This window comes from Eumetopias jubatus, unplaced genomic scaffold (assembly GCF_037043125.1).
Source record: "Eumetopias jubatus isolate StellerSeaLion01/CBP00866 unplaced genomic scaffold, mEumJub1_p1.0 scaffold_1, whole genome shotgun sequence".
NCBI lineage: Eukaryota > Metazoa > Chordata > Mammalia > Carnivora > Otariidae > Eumetopias > Eumetopias jubatus.
In genome coordinates, this window is record NW_028274807.1 from 95,822,055 (window position 1) to 95,840,789 (window position 18,735).

At 41.9% G+C, this 18,735-nt stretch overlaps 1 protein-coding gene across 4 annotated transcripts in view; it reads left to right on the plus strand.

The window, feature by feature from the left end:
- The window catches only part of GOLIM4 (golgi integral membrane protein 4), a 78,384-nt gene extending 61,502 nt beyond the window's left edge, over positions 1-16,882 (plus strand). Inside the window, exons 10-16 of one of the 4 annotated variants that reach the window (XM_028103125.2) lie at positions 1,454-1,701; positions 2,403-2,482; positions 3,889-3,998; positions 6,536-6,703; positions 7,035-7,103; positions 14,934-15,014; positions 15,329-16,882. In XM_028103125.2, coding sequence (XP_027958926.1) covers positions 1,454-1,701; positions 2,403-2,482; positions 3,889-3,998; positions 6,536-6,703; positions 7,035-7,103; positions 14,934-15,014; positions 15,329-15,478 — 906 coding nt within the window. In that variant the 3' untranslated portion in view covers positions 15,479-16,882. Of the gene's footprint in view, positions 1-1,453; positions 1,702-2,402; positions 2,486-3,888; positions 3,999-6,535; positions 6,704-7,034; positions 7,104-14,933; positions 15,015-15,328 lie in introns of all 4 variants that reach the window. The other 3 variants (XM_028103124.2, XM_028103127.2, XM_028103126.2) reach the window with 3 other exon arrangements.
- Positions 16,883-18,735: the final 1,853 nt, after the last annotated feature.

Sequence of the window (18,735 nt, forward strand, 5' to 3'; positions counted from 1 at the left end):
GTAGATTGGCTTTTGCACATTCATCTTCAAGGTGGTTATTAAGTTGTCAAAAGGCTGATCTTATCACTTAAGGATGCCCCACTGGGGGAGTATATATGTTTAACCAGGCTCTGCTCAGGCTCCCCCTACAGACCTCCCCTCTTACATAAATAAGGTTTTTTCCCTTTAAAAAATCCATTATTATTAGAAATCATACTCATAAAAAGAACTTGAAACAACCCTGAACGCAGAAGCTGAGCTGTCTCTTCTGATGTCTCTAAACGGATACTTAACGGTGGGCTACTTGGCCTTTACATAGATGCTGATCACCTTTTATTTATGACTCTGAAGCTGTGTTTGGCCCGACTTTCTAAGACTTCAAGCTCGTTGAGGCTTTAGGCTGAGTAGATGTAAAGGCCTGTATTGCACTTCTGTATTGTTGCAAACTTAGCATGGAGAAGCCTCTCCCAGTCTTGTGTCCCTCATAGCTTTTTTTTTTTTTAATTTTATTTATTTGACACAGAGAGACATAGCGAGAGAGGGAACACAAGCAGGGGGAGCGGGAGAGGGAGAAGCAGGCTTCCCGCTGAGCAGGGAGCCCGATGTGGGGCTCGATCCCAGGACCCTGGGATCGTGACCTGAGCCGAAGGCAGACGCTTAACGACTGAGCCACCCAGGCACCCCCCTCATAGCTTTCTTCAAAAGTAATTACCCCCGTGGGTTTGATTTCCCTTACCCCTGCACCTTCTTTCCGTTGGTGAAAATTGCGTGTGCTTGTGTTGGTTGGGAGAGACGGTGGCGGAGGAGAGAGCAGCAGGTAGCTCAGTGGGAAGCAGAGTTTAAGAATTCCTGTATCGGTTTTTCCTTTCGTCGGAAGGTATTATGTTCTCCCCCATTCTCTTTTTCCTTGAAGAAATTGGTTCTCTGCCTCTCCACCCTTACCTGAAATTTGGCTTTTTTTTGCTTGCTTGCTATGGTTAACCTGAGGCTGGCTGTGCAGTCCTAGAATTAATTGGTGTCCCTGCATCTTAAACTCTTCGTGGAAAATCCTTAGCCACAGCGTTAGCCCACAAATTGCCCCAATTAATGGGAGGTCACCAAGTGCCCCCTTACGGCAGAGCCTCTTGAACAAAACATTTAATTAAGGCCCCAAACTGACTTTTTTCTGTTGTGCCCTCTTCCACAGAGGGAAGCACACTGAAGGGAGAGAAGGAGCACACTGAAAATCTGCCAAAGTGCCAGGAAAGCAGGAAAATGAGTAGCTGAAAGAAGCCAAGAGTGACTCAGGGAGTTGGGAAATAGGAGTTCTGGCTCTGGGTGACCTTGGAGCCAGGGTATAATCATAGTTCACCCGACAGATGAGGATTAAGGAAGCAAGCCAGCCCTGCCTCATGAGTTTGTCATGAGAATCAGAGGAAGGGAGAACCCAGAGGTCCCGACTACCCTTGCTCAGCACCTGCTTGTTTTCCCTCAGGTATATCCTTCAGCCAAGCCGGTCACCAGGTTCCGGTCGCCATCTGAGGAGCAGTTAGAAGTGCGGAGAGTGGCCGCCAGGCGGGCGGAGGAGGCCCAGGCACTGAGGGATCAGCAGGAGGCTCTGCACCAGCAGAGGCTGCAGGGACACTTGTGGAGGCCACAGCAGCAGCTTCTCGCCAGAGAGGTGGCCCGGCAGAGGCAGGCCGGCCCGCAGGAGGGGCGGCCGCGGCCCCCGGAGCAGCCCCGGTAGCCTCCTCCTGATGGGTGCAGACAGCCCCTCCTCTTGTTCTCTTTGGTTTTATTTATTTATTTATTTTTATTTTTATTTATTTATTTTAAAGATTTTATTTATTTATTTGACAGAGAGAGACACAGCGAGAGAGGGAACACAAGCAGGGGGAGTGGGAGAGGGAGAAGCAGGCTTCCCGTGGAGCAGGGAGCCTGATGCGGGGCTCGATCCTGGGACCCTGGGATCATGACCTGAGCCGAAGGCAGATGCCTAACAACTGAAACACCCAGGCACCCCAATCCCCTGTTCTTATAAGCAGGTGGCAAACAGCTTTGTGTATTTATTACCCGTGAGCTTGAGCATCTCCTGTGGCTGGGGCAGAACAACAGCTTGAGAATTAAATTTCCAAATATTTAATTTCTAAAATAATCAACATTTTTAATGTTAGGTCTCCAAGCTTAGTTTAGGTCTCAAAATAACTAGCAGGTTTTGTGCTCACTTTATCACACTTGAAAGGTGTTTTATCTCTCTTAAAGTATCCTTTGAAATTGTATCTGGAATCTTTATGAAACCTAATAGCACAAGGTTGAAAAAAAATTTCTGACTTTTTAAAAAACGTTGAAAAATTTGTTTAACGCTACCTGTAAATATAAATGACTTATGGCCAGTTGTGCCACTTAATCCGTCACTGAACTGATAATGTTTGTGTCCCTTACAGGCAGCAAGCTCATTATGATGCTATGGATCATGATATTGTTCAGGGAGCCGAGGACCAGGGCATCCAAGAAGAGGAAGGAGGTGGTGAGACTTCCCAGATGATGGATATGTTAATAAGATTACTTGGTAACATGCAGTGTCAACTCAGAGTAGTGTGCGTGTCTGAGTACACACAGGAGATCTGTGTACTGTGTGTCTTTTTTGTTGTTGTTGCTGTTGTGTTTTTGGTATTCCTCCCAAACAGTGCACATTGGTGGCCCAGACAGCTTGAGATCATCTATTTCCTTTCTAATGTTTTTCCCATGGTTTAAGCGTTTTTGTATACTTTTTGTATACTGAATTGTTATTTCTGGCACATTATCATAGGGCTGTTATACTCTGGGAAATGGCTCCATTTTCACCTTACCTTGGAAGCCTTTGGATCATTGCCTTTAAAAGTTTTTCAAATTAAGGTGATAGTAGCTTTCACTTGTGGTGAGCATCTCCTATGTAATTTATCAAATATCACTGTATAATAGAACTAGAAAGTAACCGTCTCTCTGGCAGCTCTAACACTCAGATATGTATCCTTTTTTTAAAGAGTCTAAAAGAAGGTGATTACCCAGACTCCCTCTACAGCCTGTTTTGATCTGATATTTTATAGCCCTTCTAGTCAAGAAATTGTTTTCCTTATGTTCCCCCTGTACAGCACTTTAAGGTTTTTTGTTCCATTATCAGTAAGACGAGACAACAGTTTGTTCTCTTATTTATTTAATGAATCCCTTGGTGCACTTGAACCTGATGGTAAGTTACCTTGCATCCCTATTTTCTATAAGCTAAATACTCCCCATGTACTTAACCTTTCCTCTTATATCTTACTTAAAAAGTTGTTTGTTCTTCTCTTTGTATGCTCTTATCTAAATTCCCTTTGTGGAAATATTTTTTTTCCAAAAGCTGCAAGTAAATGTCTCTGGGAGCTGAAATGTGAGATGTATCTGTGTGGTGGCAGCCCTCATCAGTGCCATATCAGATGACACACGATGGGCTGGATTTGATTTGAGCTCCACAGATGGAGTTGTTCTTTCTTTCATTTTCTGAGACGTTATCAGTTTCTTCTTTTGGTACCTTGTTATTTTCTCTGATATTGCCAAAACTTAGCTGATAATTTTGGCAGTGTCCAGTTGACTGGGCTTTCTTTTATTGGGAAAGTTTTGGTTATTGTTTTTTGCATAACAAGGGGGAGAATGCAGCTGCTGTTATAAACATCTGTTTCAGAAGGTAAGAATGGTGTCACTCACCCATGCTATCTCCTTAGACACACGGTCTGGGAAAAGGGCATAATTTCCTTCAGAAAAGCTGAGATGTACGCCATATGGTGAATTAACCTCTCTGGAGGAGAATTGGGAGAAATGGTCTGGGGGAAAGCCCACCAGTGGCTTTTCTTTGAGTGAAAGGGCAGAATCCTGTCTGGTTCATCTGCACTGATGTTAGTTCCTTCGATTTGCTAGCCTATGAGAGAGACAACCAGCACCAAGATGAGGCAGAAGATGACCCAGAGAACGGACGTGAGCCTCAGGATCAGGGGCCCCACGAAACCGATCCGGAATCTGAGGCAGATGTAAGTGTCCTCTCTTTTGGTCACGACACTTGGAGACCCCAAGGCGGAAAGGAAACTTGAAGGTTTGCCTGACGCCAGGCCTCTGGCTCCAGCTCTGGCTCCAGATGTGTCTGTTATTTCGCCAGTGCAGGAGGAAGGTGGCTTGCGTAATTACATGAGCAGTATTGTTAACTGTAAACTGGGGGCATGCGTATGTGATGAGACTGGCTCAAAAATTGTTCTGGGAAAACATAAAAGGAGTTTTCCTCTGCCAACTTTTAAATTAATAAAATTAAAACTGAGAAAAGCAAAATTGAGAGGCATTGAAATATGTAGTCATTCTGAAAGATGGAAAAAAAAAAGCAAGTGTGGCAGTTAGAGAACCGGAGAAAGGAAGTGGACCATTATGGAGTCCGTTGAATAGTCCGCTAGAGTGTTATGTATGTCTTGTGACTCTGTCATCTCTCACCAGTCAGGCCCAGCAGTCAGGGGCCATTTTAATCGATATATGGATAGATAAGGATGCGTGGCTTGAGAAGTAAAAGAAAAATCTGCTCGGGTACCATGGTGCTATAGAAAAATTAGAATATAAATTGGTAGAGACCTACTAACCGGGAATGTTCTTTGGGTTTACCGAAGAAGAACCCCGGACTCTCAGTTCAGCTGTGTGGCCCAGGGCCTGAGGCAAGCAAAGATCCAGTGAGCATGTTCTTGTGCAGATGTGTAGAGGAGTTTCACAACTCACTTTAGCTCTCCTGTCATCTTTTGCTAGTAAATCAACCTCCATGTTTATGAAATCCAGTCTATGCTACCGTATGGGTCCTGTTTGTATGGAAAGGAGGATCTATATCCTTCCTTGGTAATCATTGAGAAAGGCTTCCTGAAAGCTTCCTGAAGTCCCTTGGATGGAAATGGCTTTTCTACTTGTGCAGGGATGTGGCAGACACATTCGCCTGCAGCCTGTGGATCAGCACTTGTGAAAGTATGCTCAGGAAAGAGCAGGAGCTCCAGAGAGCAGGAGAGCCAGAGGGAGCTTGAGACTGTGACAGGGCAAGAGAGTGTCTTGCAAGAGGAGCAAGAAAGCAGTGTGCGCCTGACAGGGATGGAGGGGCAGCAAAAGGATGCCTGTTCCAGCCACCCCCCAGGAGGTGCTGTATACTTCGAGTACTGGACTGTGTAACCCTTTACTTTCCCATCAGCGGTTTACAGAGGACCTGCTGCTGGCCTTCCTCCCATCCCTTCTTTTAATTAGATATTGTTAGCCTACTCGTCTCTCTTTGTCTCATCTATTTTATTTTTTTAAAAAAATTTTGTCCAGCTTCATTGAGTTATAACTGACCGTCTGTTTTATTTGAACATAACAACCGTGTCTATTACACTTTACTTGTTACTTGGTCAGAGTTGGACCCAGTGTATACGTTTCGCGGGCTTTTGCAAAAGCTTTTGGTACTTTTACTTCTGAAGAGAATGTGTTAAATTTTTCCTGTGTTTCCACACAAATTATTGATAATGCACGAAAACAAATCTATGGAATGAGATTATGGAGTAATTGGCGTTGTGTGAAGGCGATGATTTGTCACTCTATATTCCCAAGAAGAGCATCATCTGCACTTGGGTGAAGTGTATAACCAGGGGTGTGCACATCATAAGTCAGCTGAGATTGCGGTGTGCCCTTGATTATGTTCAAGGCCCCGAAGTGAATTGAAGTAGAGTCCTGTTGTCTGGAGAACAGCAATACAGACTCAATCTCTGGGAAGCATTTGCCGCTTCCGATAAGTGTTCTGTTGGTGACCCTGGAGGCATCGGAAGGCTCCTGCAGGCGTTACCGTGTCTGCCCAGCTCGGCCTTTAAACTCTGAACGTTTATGAGGACATCTATTATTTTGAAAGGTGCTTTGGGAGTTTGAGTGGAAAATAGAGATAATTCTCAAGTTGATCCTATGAAGGGCATTTGTTGAACTCCCTCACTGAGAGCTGCCGGAGGGGGGTTACGGGAGGGATTTTTCAAGATATACTTCCGGAGACTGGGTTAGCCCCTACTTGTCTCCTTCACAGCCCCTTTCTTAGGTCCTTTCCAGTGGGGCCTTCTCGCTCTTCGACGGCTGTCCACCCACTTAACATGAGAAATCAGCGGCAGAGGAAGGTTTGTCTGTATAAAAATCAACATACTCATGAAAGAAGTTACAATTTGCCTATCTAAATCTATCATTTTAATGATTTCTCCTACTTGGTCTTTCAGCTTTTATTAGCTGTTTTTCTTGTTGTCTATTTAGTTATGCTCACATTTCTTGTGACAGAATTTGGAGGACTGTTTTGGAATCGCTTGCAGAAAACGAGTGCTGTTTGTACTGCCTTCTGATTCATTCAGCCTCTGACAAATAAAGCAAGTTTTCTCTTTTGACAGTGGGATGTGTACTTGCTAGTCTTGGCAAGGATGGATCTGTACAATCTGGTGGAGGACGATTTCATTTTCTGCCAGTGTGTGTGTGGCCTTTCAAATGAAATTAAGTTTGATCCTGGATTTTGAAGTAGTGGTTGCTTTTTATTAAAATTTTGCAGAGGGCAGCTGTAGAGGATATAAACCCAGCAGATGACCCTAATAATCAAGGCGAAGATGAATTTGAGGAAGCCGAGCAAGTGAGAGAAGAAAATTTGCCAGATGAAAATGAAGAGCCAAAACAAAGTAATCAAAAGCAAGAGAATGCAGAGATGGAGGAGCATTTGGTGGTAAGCAGACGCTAGTACAGAAGGTGGTTTTACCCTGGGCATCTTAAGAACTGCCTGGGTTATGCAAAAGGTTAGTCCTAATGCACATGGACAGAAGGTTTGCCTCTTTGGTTGGGGTTTAGGCCATTATGTGAAATGATGTGCCCACACTCAGAGAGAGAGGGTAACACACCTCCTGGGTTTTGTGTTGGAAAGGATTATTCATCGTTTCCTGGCCACTGATGCACTGCAAGGACATTTTTTATGGCTGCGAGCTTGCTCTTTGTCTCGGTGTACTGTAAAACACATCTCCAGTGTTCAGTAACCTGAGCTTCCCCTTTTGTTCCCACAGATGGCAGGAAACCCAGACCAGCAGGAGGATAATGTTGACGAGCAGTACCAGGACGAGGCAGAGGAGGAGGTAGGGGGGAGGAGGGCGGGCTGCGGGAAACTCATCAGGGTGCTTGGTGCATCGCACTCCCCTTGAGTGGCGGCGTCGGCTCTGACGTGCCTTCTCTAGACACCTTCAGAAAGACACAGGCGGGATGAGAGAGGGTGCTTTCAAGAGGAAATGGACTGTGGAAGTAGAGACATTTGGTTAGGAGGGGACAAAAACAGGGTCATAGAATCCTTCCTTCTGGTTCTCACTAGAAATTTTGAACTGAAAGAAGACGTTTGGCCTTCTAGGAATGGTGGACTTAGGTCTTTGTGATCTCTGTAAGAATATTTTCTCCTGTTTCTTTGCCTCATAAAAGAGAGAAGAGCAAAGCTTTGCCTATTGAGGGGTCTGGAATGACCCTTGTAACTTGCTCTGTAGACATTGCCACAGTTCTGCCTCACAGCAGTGCCCAGCCCCGCTGTGTCCGTTAGAATACACTTAACACCCTCCAAAAAAGTTTCTGAGTCTCTACTTTTTGCCTGTCTTACCTCCTAAGAATTTAGTGTCATAATGAAATTTAACAATGAAGAAAAGGAAAAATACGTAAGAAGCTCAGTTGAATAAAATGCATTTGGGTGGAATTTCTTTTTTTTTTTAAGATTTATTTTATTTTAGAGAGAGAGAGACAGAGAGCATGGGGTGAGGAGGAGCAGAGGGAGAGGGAGAGAGAATCTCAAGCAGACTCCATGCTGAGCGTGTAGCCTGACATAGGGCTCGATCTCACAACCCTGAGATCACGACCTGAGCCAAAATCAAGAGTCGGCTGCTTTAACCAACTGCACCACCTAGGCACCCCATGGGTGGAATCAATCTTTCTCTTTCTTTTTCTTTTTCTTCTTTCTTTCTTTTTCTTTTCTTTTCTTTTCTTTCTTTCTTTCTTTCTTTCTTTCTTTCTTTCTTTCTTTCTTTCTTTCTTTCTTTCTTTCTTTCTTTTTCTTTCTTTCTTTCTTTCTTTCTTTCTTTCTTTCTTTCTTTCTTTCTTTCTTTCTTTCTTTCTTTCTTTCTTTCTTTTTCTTTCTTTCTTTCTTTCTCTTTCTTTCATTTCTTTCTTTCTTTCTTTCTTTCTTTCTTTCTTTCTTTCTTTCTTTCTTCCTTCCTTCCTTCCTTCCTTCCTTCCTTCCTTCCTTCCTTCCTTCCTCTTTCTTTTTCTTTCTTTTTCTCTCTTTCTTTTGAAGATTTGATTTATTTATTTGTTAGAAAGAGAGAGAGAGAGAGAGAGTGAGCACAAGCAGGGGGAATGGCAGGCAGAGGGAGAAGCAGGCTCCCCACTGAGCAAGGAACCTGATGTGGGGCTCGATCCTAGGACCCTGGGGATCATGACCTGAGCTGAAGTCAGATGCTTAACCGACTGAGCCACCCAGGCATCCCTCCATGGGTAGAATTTCTTAAATTTCATTTTAGTTTACTTTTTATTGTAAACTTCTGGCAGATTATTGTTAACTAGTTTCAAGGAGCATCTATCATGGTGACACATCTGCGTAAGTGATGGATGAATGCGAATGGTTGGAGCTGGTTAGTCACAGTGCTCTACTCTGTGGACCACTGAAGCTCCATACCTGGGGATATGCTCTGAATGAGGCCAAGGCCCCATGTTTAGTCTCTCTCTGGCCCAGGAAAGCTCCTGGTTCAGAGGGGTTTCTCAGCCAGGCTTCTTGCTGACGTGGGGCTTTAGCCCTATGGGGAACTGCATGAATGGTTGGACAAATGTCAGCCCAGACAGATACCCCCACCATTGGGGATCCTGCTCAGAATACATGTGCTACTATACTTGTGTGCATAGTTCCCTGCTTTTTCAGTTTTGTTGAATTTGTCATCCACTTCTCAGAGCTAATGCTAAAATTTGCACTTATACCAGAAAAACAGAAAGGGATGTTGCTCTTTATGGCCGTTGGCAACGTATAGCTCTAGTCATGGGCACTCTGGCTTGATCTTTTTATTCTTTCTCTGTTCTCATCCTGCTGTTCATCCTGATCAAGATCCTGAGCTGTGGTATCACAAGAGAGCATTAGGAAAACTGGCAGCCTTGAATATTAAGACATTTTGCAAGAAAAAGGTATTCATCTGGACTTCTCTTGTAACAGGATGTCTGGACAAATATTATTCTGTTTCATTATGTCAGATGCCAGATATCTGTGAGGGATTAAAAGAGAGGAGGTTCACCTTGGCTTCTTTTTAAAAATGCAGAAGGGTAAACATAAAATTTTAATCAGTATTTACTGATTACTTTTTTACCTTCATATAATGTCAGTTAAAGTGGAGAGAGCACTCCTGTGATCCAAGCGGGGTCAAGGATAGGGAAAAAACAAAGAGGAGGGGAAGAGAGTGGTGGCAGGCCAAGGTGAGGACTGCTGCTCTTCGTGTCCCTCAGGTCAGCTGAGCCCACCAGAGCCCTTTTATCTCCCTGCAGCAGGCCCCGGGGCCTGCGTCTCTTTCTCGGGTTCCCTGCTCTGAATTCCTGTCTGGCATCTCTGCCCCTCTTTCGGACCCCCTCTTGCGTAGGCTTGAGGTCGTGCACCCTGCCTTGTAGGAGTGCTCTCAGCCTGCCTTTTTCCTTCCTTGGGTGACTCGCCTCTTTGCCCCTGAGTGGCCCTTACACAGACTGTGGTGCTTCCTCAACCAGTTCCGGCGATGCTTAGCTATTGGATCTTCCCACCTTTTCCCATTGTTCCCAGTTCTTCCCTGGAGGAGGGAGGAGAGTGGTTCCCGAATACCATTTAAGGACTAGTAGAGACGAAATTCTCACCAGACTGCGGCAAAATGAGAAAGAAAGGAATGCGATATGTGAGGACCCATTTCATGTTTATAAGTGATGCATGTGAGACAATTATGGGACGCTCCGAAAGCCATGCAGGGCCGTGTCATACGCGTCCTTCTTCTCTGCATTGAGCCTCAGAGTACACTGCCTACAGGCTCATTGCTGTTGTTGCTTCCCCTCCCATGCGTCCCGCGTCACCTGACTTCCATCAGCATTTGCTCCTAGGGAGGAAATGCATCTTGCTAGGGTCCTCCCATCAGACCTGTGACTTGAGCTCAGACAGTGGGACCCGAGATAAGTGGGCTTTTTGGACATTTGCACTCTCCCTGCCTTCTTTTATCTTAGTGCAATAGTGTTACCCTTCTACGACCTAAAAACGATGGGTGTGAACAAGTGTTCATGGCTCATTGCTTGGGACATTCATGTGGGCATCCCATCCCCGTGTTGCCCACTTTCCAGAATTTTTATCTGCTTATGAGCAAACAAGACAAATTAATGGCATTGCCAGAAAGTGCTACGGCTGCTTAAAAGTGGTTTAAACGTTCAAAGAGATATGTAAGTTACATAGATAGATAGATAGATAAGCTTGAAAACTCTGAGTGCTCATTTTCTCCCAATACAATTGAAAATAGATGGATCTGCACACTCGTGGGAGAGCATGCACAGGGTTACTCAGCTGCCGGTAGGGGGTCCGCCAGCCTGTGAGTCACCGCAGCACGGAGCTGTCGAGGCGCACAGCTCCTGCTAACCGCGACTCAGCCAGCTGTGGTGTCCCCCACGAGAGCCGCTGGTGCCGAAGACCTTTCCTTTGTCCCACTCCATCCACATCTGTAGATCCTAGCGTCCTGCACTACTTCAAATTCAGTCTTCTGGTTCCTGTCTCATCCCATGACATCTTTGATGTGTAGAGCCAAAGCCCATCTTGGACTCAGTAGATCCGTCTTATTTTGGCGATTAAACTTTGCTACATCACATAGGGACTATTTCTAAAATGCCTAAGACATTAGATTTCAGTGACTAAAAATGAGTAATGAGGAACAGTATTGGGAAATCTTTGACAAAATGTTTGCATCAGCTTTATCAGGGTACTAAAGAGGGTCGAATGTGGAAGACATAATTGGTGTGTCTCCATTATAAAAGATTAACATTTGGCTTCTGTTATTAGTCTAAGCATATCTGAAAGTAGAAACTCCATATCATTTTGTTCCTTTTCAGGAATGCCTTTTAAGAGGAGTTTGTATTACTTTTGTTCCAAACATGAAGAGTATATTACCAGAATAATAATGTATATCTATAAATTTGAAAATTACAAAATTTTCATTTGTGGGTTCCCTAGATTAAAGAGTAATTTACATCAGGGCTTCTTACCTCAGATTCTATTGACAACTGATAAACAACCCAAATTTTCTACAGTAGATCTCCAGGGAAGAGAAGAAAGAATTTAGGTAAGGGTGTTTATCTCTCTAGCCAGAGACACCCTTAACCCTGTACTCACTGTCACTCAAGCTAGTAGCTCTCAGTCTTTGCTGTGGCTAAGAATCACCTTGGAGAGAGTGTGTGAAAGGTACAAATTCCTGTATCGGACCTTACCCTTGGAGATTTTGATCTTACCTGTGGTGGGCCTACGAATCAGAGCTCCAGGAACACACTGTTTGGAGGAGCATTCCTAGAACAGGTGGCCACAGGTGGACTCGGGAAGTCTGAGCCTCCTGAAACTTCTGTGTCACATGATGTGTATCTGTGCCTATTTGCTTAAATTTGCATTTCTTTCCAAAGTCTTAAAAGGATTCATGACTCCCCTCCCCCACACACAAAATTAAAATCACTGATTTTTATCAAACCCTTTTATTTTACAGATAAGAAATTTGAGCCTTAGTTAGCTAAGTTTCTGAAGGTCATACAGCTTGTTATTTTTGGAACCATGATTAGAGCTCATGCAGATCTAATTTTAGAGGTTATCATAAATAAGTATACCAAGGACAATAACTAAATAATTGGGCAAGTTCTTCTTTATAGAAGTTAGTGAAGCAGAAGGAATAATGGAATTAGAAAGTCACCATTTTTGTAGCCCCCTAATTAAAACAAGTGACTTAAGAGCCAGATGAATGGTGGTCAGGGAATTTTTATCATGGAGGGATCAGGCAGTTACCTTCTGAGCTCATTGACCAACTTCAGCCTCACAAAAAATGGGGTGAGCGTTATGTGCCTCCTGATGTGATGAAAATACAAAATCTGCAGCATTACCTTTGAAAAACTCTTGCTTTGCAAATCTAATCTGAATTCATGTAAGTCTTTAACTTCCTTTTATAAGAAATGTGGGGGCTGGAGGAATGATTTAAGTGATGCCTCAAAGAAGCCAATGAATCCAGAGTGTGGGCCATTCTACAGGAAAACAAGTCAATAGCATTAAGGAAAAAAGAGGGGAGCGGAACTACTGTTAGGTATAGCCTTTGTTTGGATGATGATTAGGCCAAACCAACTGTAAATAGACAGTTTTGGGTTTTTTTTTTTGTTTTGTGTTTTTGATTTTTATTTATTTGACAGAGCATGAGTGGGGTGGGGGGGAGGAGTAAGAGGAGAGGGAGAAGCAGGCTCCCCGCCGAACAGGGTACCTGGTGCGGGGCTCAATCCCAGGACCTTGGGACCTGAGCCAAAGGCAGACGCTTAACCAACTAAGCCCCCCAGGTGCCCGACATTTTGAAGATAATCAGGAAAATGTTAAGTCGGAACTAGATATTAGATGATACCATGGGATTATTCATCAGGTGTGATAATGACATTGTGGTTATATAAGAAAAATCCGTTGTTTTTAGGGATACATACTGAGATGGGTAAGGATGAAATTACTGAAATTATATGATATCTAGAATTTTTAAGAATAGGTCATCAAAAAAAAAAACAACACTGATAGCTGATGCAAGGGTGGCAACATTGAGCTAACTTTTGAACCTTGGTAATGGCTGTAAGGAGTTCCCTGAATCATTTGCTTTGTATGTATGTGCTGGCAAATGTTCATAATAGATTTTATACAGCTAGCATTTGGGAGCCACGGTTTAAATCCAGGTCTGTCTAAATCTACAGCCTGTGTTAGAGTTTGGCAGATTATAGGCCTTGGTCCATTTTGTAAGTCAGGTCTCATTGGAACATGGTTTTTTGTTTACGTATTGTCCAAGGCTGCTTCTGCACCCCAATGGTAGGGTTGAATAGCTTCTCCGGAGACTTTATGGCTGAGCAAGCCTGAATATTTACTAAGTCTGGCCTTTTACAAAAAAAATTCGTGGACCCTGGTTTATACATTCTTTCCCACCGTATTGCAGTTTCAAGGCAGTTCCTTCCCAACCCCAACTAAACCAAGTTTAGTGTTCACTAGTATATTTTCATTATTAAGGCTACAGAAGACATGCCTTTGTTCACTGAAATTGATGGGGCTACTTTGGCAATTTAACGATGTTTCAATTAGTGAAGCTTTAATATATGTAGTCTGAAATTAGTAATTCAGTGTTTTCATCTCAAATGTTGTTATGAGATTCTGTGACAAAGGGCAGAAGAGATGTCACGGACCACTGATAAGAGCCTGTCGGTGAGACTATGGTGTCTTCGCTTTAGCTTGCACCACTGGGACGTGTGAATACAAAAAAAGCCCTATGCCACTGTCCCCAGAATGTATTTATTTGGTTCTCTTGTAGTTTAGGGGCTGTGAGTCAGGCTGACGTTGGGCTGATTAGAAGAGGTTCAAGAAAGCTGGGCTTTGTCTAGGCCTCTTTGAAGGGTCATCTTTGTCAGCTCTTAACAAGCCAGGTTCCTGCCAAAGCTTGTGTGGTGGTTTGTGGTTCATTCCTGTCACACCTGGGCTGGACGCTTTGAGGCAGCCTTAATTTGTTCCTCTTTAAGTGTAACACCTGTGTGCTTTCCTTCCCTTGCCCATTTCTGGGATTTTTAACACCCCCTTCCCCACCTCCACCCCCAATCTGGTAATTCTGTGTGTTATTCAGGAAGACCTACTCTTATACCCCTGTCTTAGGACATCAGGTTTTCTTTTAGTCCCAGGACACTACTTGATGCTTAATGGATGGGCAGCAATTTTTTTGAAATTCAAGTGACTTCAGTCTTTTGGCATGCATACGGTTTTCAAAACAGTTAAGTTAGAAAATATATTTTACCTTGTATTTTTGTGGAATGTAATCATTAAATAGAGATTATTTTGCAAAAATATTTGGGTACTTTCTTTGATTTACATTTTGAAAAAATAATTGGGATCAGTGACAGACACGTAATAGTAATAGCACACATAAAAGAAACCTACTTGAAACAGAAATGTCATGTTAGAACATTGAAGAGATGTAGGGATTTGGGGCAGTTTAGTAACTATTTCATGAAGAAATTGAAATGATTGTGTTCTATGTTCTAGATATTTTAGCCAGAGAGCTTTATTCTTAATTATAGGATTATATATATACATTTTCTCTGTTTTCTACTACGTCATGTATAGGTAATGGTGTCTGTTTTCTGTGCCTTTACAGAGCAGGTATTTTTTGCATTGATTCACTTATTCATTCACTGACTGATGCATTCACCAGTATTTATTAAGCAGTTGCCGTGTGCCAGGTACACATCTAGGTACTAAAGACAGTGGAGTAAGACAGATGGTTGCTGTCATCCTGGAACTTACATTCCGTCAGAGCCTTCAGACTTCTGCAGTTCTCCTGTCTTCTAGGTTGGCCTGTTAAAACTGCTCCCATTTTAATTTTATAAGCTGAATTTCCTCAGGTGTTATACTTGCAGGGTTAACACTTATTCAAAGAAATGAGAAATTCAAACACAAAAGTCCTAGGCTCTGAATCAATGGCATTGATTTTTTGTAGGAGGTGTATTGTATACATCTCTTCATAGCTGATAGACGAGTTAAATCTTTGACTCAAAAAGACTTTTGTCTTTTGTCAAATTTTAGTTTAATTTTGTTTCTGCTATTTTTAATGAGCTGTTTGGAGATCAGAATATGTTGTTGCAAGTATTTAAATGATAAAAAAGGGTCACCTAGGATCTCTGGTTTCTTTCAGGTTCAGGAAGATTTGACTGAAGAGAAAAAAAGGGAATTGGAGCATAATGCTGAAGAGACCTATGGTGAAAATGAGGAGAACGTACGTAGAGGCCAGAGATGGCTACTGCGCATGTGCGCGTGCATGGGGGCTACGTCTGGTCAGTTGGGTAGAGGTACCAGTGGGTACGTCTCAGGTGCCGAGCAGTTTAACGGGCCAACCTAGAGTTAGGAAAACCCGTGACAACGTGAAGATTAGGAAAGACTAGCGCCCTTGCCTGTCGGAGCTTATTCCTCCAGTCGTTTCCTTTCTCTAAAAATGTATAACTTCACATTTTTTTTTTAAAGGGGGAAATTATTTATATCACTAGCTCTATACCCTACCTCTTCGTTTTCCCTTTTTCTTTTACTTTTAAGGCCGATGAAAAAAACAATGATGGCGAAGAACAGGAAGTTCGAGATGACAACCGCCCCAAAGGCCGAGAGGAACACTACGAGGAGGAGGAAGAGGAGGAGGAGGACGGGGCTGCGGCTGCAGAGAAGTCACAGCGGAGAGCGGAAATGTAGCGGTGCCCGACCGCACGGGCGGTGCTCGGCCAACCGATTCTTTTCAAGCTGCTCAGAAACAAATCTGCCTACTGAACTCTAGGATATTTAATTACAAAATTAAGAACTTAGACTTTTTTTTACCTTTTGTATTAGAAATGCTCATACATTTATATGAATATATTTTGATAACCTAGGTTAGAGCTTCTTTTATAGTCAAGTTACACACGAACAAGAAGACAAACAATAAAGCAACCCTTAGCCTTTGAATCTCATTTTTCATAGATTATGTGATGTTGGAAAGGGCACCGATTTTGTATATTTCAGCTTGTTACTTCTCTATCTTCTAGTTTCCAGGTGTTCTGTTGTTTGCCTTTAAAAAGATACAGGATTTCACATAGGGAATACTGCAAAATGCTGTACAGCCTTTAAGGAGAATGGCCAGTTTATTAACTGCTGCCTTTCTGAGGTTCTTGTGTATAGTTCGGAGGGAATTTTCGCCCCGCTGTCTGTCTCTCGAATAAGATCCACGTACAGACTGACATAAATTGGAAAGGCATTTGGTTATAAAGACATTGTTTTTCAGACTTTTCGTATCAGTTAGAAAAATGTCTGGCTTTACTTCAAATCACAGCTGTTCTTGAAAGGAATTAGATTTTAAAATGAGATGGTACTAAAACTCATGCCACAGTATTCTGGACTTTGATATTCCAGTATTCAAACAAAGTAGGACGCATCAGTGTATTAACCTTCCTGAAGGACTGACACCTTGTTTAGTAACTAATTTAGTGTGTGTGGGTGCTGTTTTCTACGTGAGCACCCATTTAGTTCTTTGTTTTCTGAAATCATCTAGTGATATCCTTGTTTCAATATCTAGTTCTCTACGGCAATATAGATTTCCCCCATAAGCTCTGTTCCTCAATATGTAATCACTTTGATGACAAGTATGAATATGAAGGCATTCCAAATTATACAGTTGAATAGGGTTATTTTTTGAAAACTATACAGTGAAGTACCCATGGTGATATGATAGACCATCATGACTTTTCTGTTTGCTGGGATCAGAGCCTGTGTTATGCCCATGTATGGTATTTTGATGACTACAAAAGTCCCCTAAAATAAAAAAAATTAAAAATTTCTTTTGGGTTCAAGACATATTTGTCTCTCTACATAAAGATTTTTAAATATATAGAATTAGGTTATATAATTCATATGTGTGTGGTTTTATAATAATACTCTCAAATTAATAAGGACATTTAATTTCTACCATTGTTGTATGAATGTAATGTTAGTTTTTAATAACCACACTCATGTATGATTTTGATTATCCCAGTGGAGTGATTATGTATGTATGCATAGGAATGTTTTGTTCAAATGTATTTTGGATTTTCAATAATCATAAATCAAATTTTACCTTTATGTATAAAAATCCTTTATGTAATGTAAAATGTATAATATTGTACATAACATTCAGAATACAATTATTTTGGTAAATTAGTTTGTATTTTTAATGTCCCAGTTGCAGTATTTAATTATTTGAACCATATTGAAACTTCGTAATAGTCAATAAAGCTATAAAAAGAAAGTGGTAAATCTCTTGAAGTCTGTGATTTCTTATTAGTTTCTGATCCTATTGTTCAGTCCTTTTTTATAAAAGGAAAAATTTTAGGAGGTACCAGCATAGATTAATGAATTATAAAATGACTTTCCAACCTTTTCCTACTTTCCTTCTCTCTCTCTCTCTCTCTCTCAATTGGATTGGTACTTGATTTTCTTTCCCCCTCTCCTAAAGAAAGAGCTAAGAATTGTTATTGTATTTGAGCTAGTTCTTGGGGAAGAAAACATAAATAGATAGAGAAATGTAAGAGACTGACTGTCATGTGAGCACACACAAAACAAGGAAACACATTTTAAAATTCCCCCTAGGAAAGCAACCAGCCCAAACCATTCTTCTCTGTATGACACCAAGTGTTTAGAAGAGAACTAATCAGAGTTGAGCTATATTAATGAGATGTGCAGAAATAAAATGTCACTTGTATTTATCTTGCCAATTAATCTGTGACTTTTGGTGCAGTCAATAAATCAAAGGATTTGGGCCCAGTGACATAATCAGAAGGGGGGAAAAAGGCACATTTATTAGGGACAAGGACAGCGGAACACAAAAAAACTACATTAGGACAATGTAATGACTATATATTTGTAAGCGTGGTTTTAAAAGATCCTGGAGTAAGGATATATTCTGAACCACGGGTAAGTCACAGCAACTCACTTTCGTAAAGGAAAATTATTGACATTTATTGAATGCCTTCATAACACAGGCAGTGTGTGAATAGGACCCACTTTATCCCCACAGCGATCCTTTAAGATTGATGGAATCCCCCTTCTCACAGCTGAAGAATTTTGTCCTCCTGGAGCATTTGACACTATGTAACTGCTTTGAGTTCTGCTTTGTCTTCAGTCCTCTCATGACATTGTGGTACATCTATACTGTGGCATGTTGCACAGCTGTTAAAAGTCAATTTCTAGTCTCGAATCTTCTTTTGCCTTCTATTGTACTATCTCTTCCTAGTTTTTTCTTACCATCCTGGCTGCCTTATCTCAATCTCTTTTTTTTTTTTTTTGCAGGATTCTCTTCTTATGCCTGCCCTTAAATATTAGTGTTCTTCAGCTTTTGTCCTAAAGCTCTTTCCTCTACAGCCCTCTCCCCATCCGTGTCTTAGACATATGTCTCCTGATTTATCTCTTCAGCCTAGCTTTCTATGACTCATTCCACCTCAAATTTATAATTTTCAAAGCTGAATTTGCCTTTTTTCCCCACCGAAAACCTGCTTCTAGGTACAGTATGTCAGTTCGCTAAGCTTCCCAAAACAGAAACAAAGTTTGTCTTTGATTCTGTCTTCACTCCCTACAGATGCTACCAAAATATCTTTAAATTTGCCCTTTTTTTTTTTTTTTCCATCCCTACTATTCTGGTTCAGGCCACTGTTACCTTTTACCTGAACTATTACAACAGTCCCTTAACTCTCTCATTTGCTCTTTCCTACCAATCCCTAAAATCTATGCCAGTGTGACCTTTCTAAAGGTAACATTAACACTCCCCCATCATAAAATTATTTAATAAATTGCTATTCCACGTAGGGAAAATTCCCAACTCTTTAATAGAGCCTACATAATCATGATCCGGCCCCATCTTATCGCTTCAACTTCTGATTTACATTCTGATACTGAATCATGATAAATCTGACTCCTTTTTACGAAGTACATTCCTCTCTTAATGT